This window comes from Triticum dicoccoides, chromosome 4A, assembly GCF_002162155.2.
Source record: "Triticum dicoccoides isolate Atlit2015 ecotype Zavitan chromosome 4A, WEW_v2.0, whole genome shotgun sequence".
Lineage (NCBI taxonomy): Eukaryota > Viridiplantae > Streptophyta > Magnoliopsida > Poales > Poaceae > Triticum > Triticum dicoccoides.
In genome coordinates this window covers 642346246-642347602 of record NC_041386.1, presented here as the reverse complement: position 1 = coordinate 642347602, position 1357 = coordinate 642346246, and the positions used below count along the sequence as shown (strand labels likewise).

The following is a 1357-nucleotide window of genomic DNA, read 5'->3' as shown; positions in this document are numbered from 1 at the left end:
TGTCGATCGATCGATCACCAGTAAATTTAAACTGACGTACTTTTCTCGGTCGATCGGAGAATATGCATTCCCTATCCCACCCCAACTGCTTGATTGCGGCTGATTATTCGTCCATGTCGATCGATCGACCCGCCCGTCGCGGCAGTAGAATGGTCTACGGCCTAGCTTCCCAGAACGGTCAGCAGAGCGCGGTAGTGCACTGCTTGTGTGGTGATGTGATCGTAAGATAGGTAGATAGATAGATACGCCTGCGCGCATGATGCAAACGCCCTAAGCTAGCTCGCTCGCTAGCTGCTGCATGCACCGCCAATTCTGTATAAATAGCCAGCTGCACCTGCATATGCCGGCAGCCACATATACGCAGCTAGCTAGCTACGAGTATCTGCATAGCTAGCTGGCTAGCAAGCTAGATACTGGTGCTATCTAGCTCCTTCTAGATTATAACCTCACCAAGCTATAGCTGCATCTGCCCTGCCTGCATGCGAGCTGGCTAACTGAGCGCTGCTGCCTGCATACAGTACAGACCGACCCTCAGCTAGCTAGCAATAGCACATGGAGGATGACAAGAAGGAGGGCAAGTACCGCGGCGTGCGGAAGCGGCCGTGGGGCAAGTTCGCGGCCGAGATCCGGGACCCGGAGCGCGGCGGCTCCCGCGTCTGGCTCGGCACCTTCGACACCGCCGAGGAGGCCGCGCGCGCCTACGACCGTGCCGCATTCGCGCAGAAGGGCGCCACCGCCATCCTCAACTTCCCCGGCGAGGCTGGCAGGATGAGTGGCGGGTCTTCTTCGTCGTCGGCCGCCGCCCAGGCGGCCGCGAGCAGGCGCGTCCCTGACACGGAGAAGGTGGAGCTGGAGTACCTCGACGACAGGGTCCTGGACGAGCTCCTCGCGGAGGACTACTACAGCAGCAGTAAGAAGAAGTAGCTAGCACGCACACCCAAAGAAGAATAAGCTACTGTACTATAGTACTAAAGCTGCTTGGAGTGATGGAGGAGAATGGTGTTCGATCGTTGGTTTGGTCCGCGCATGGCAAGACTAGTCATGGCTTGCATGGACACACGCTCACCCACGTGTAGACTAAACCACTGACACGTACTACGTCCTTTGTCCGGGCGAGCCCATGCAGCGTGCTTCAATTTGTTACCGCGAAGATGGAACGAAGTAATTAGTGGGTATATTACATATACTTGGCTACCAAAAACTATGATACGCAAATGAAGGTAATATTTTCTCTGTAACCATGTGTGTTTACATAAAATGGTCGTATCCAATCTACCACATTTACCCCTGCCCTCTTTTTCCTATATATTTTGACATGGAAGTTCACCAATTTGTACTGGCAGTATATGTTCTGAGA

At 54.0% G+C, this 1357-nt stretch overlaps 1 protein-coding gene across 1 annotated transcript; it reads left to right on the top strand.

Annotated features, from left to right (window-relative positions):
* Positions 1 to 552: 552 nt before the first annotated feature.
* On the top strand, positions 553 to 953 carry LOC119289530 (ethylene-responsive transcription factor ERF096-like). Its single transcript, XM_037568834.1, has one exon. It carries the CDS (start codon positions 553 to 555, stop codon positions 922 to 924), a length of 372 nt encoding a protein of 123 aa, XP_037424731.1. The 3' UTR covers positions 925 to 953.
* Positions 954 to 1357: the final 404 nt, after the last annotated feature.

Bases quoted from the DNA above. Each gene is read 5' to 3' on its own strand.
- LOC119289530 (XM_037568834.1), top strand. From the start codon at position 553: ATGGAGGATGACAAGAAGGAGGGCAAGTACCGCGGCGTGCGGAAGCGG.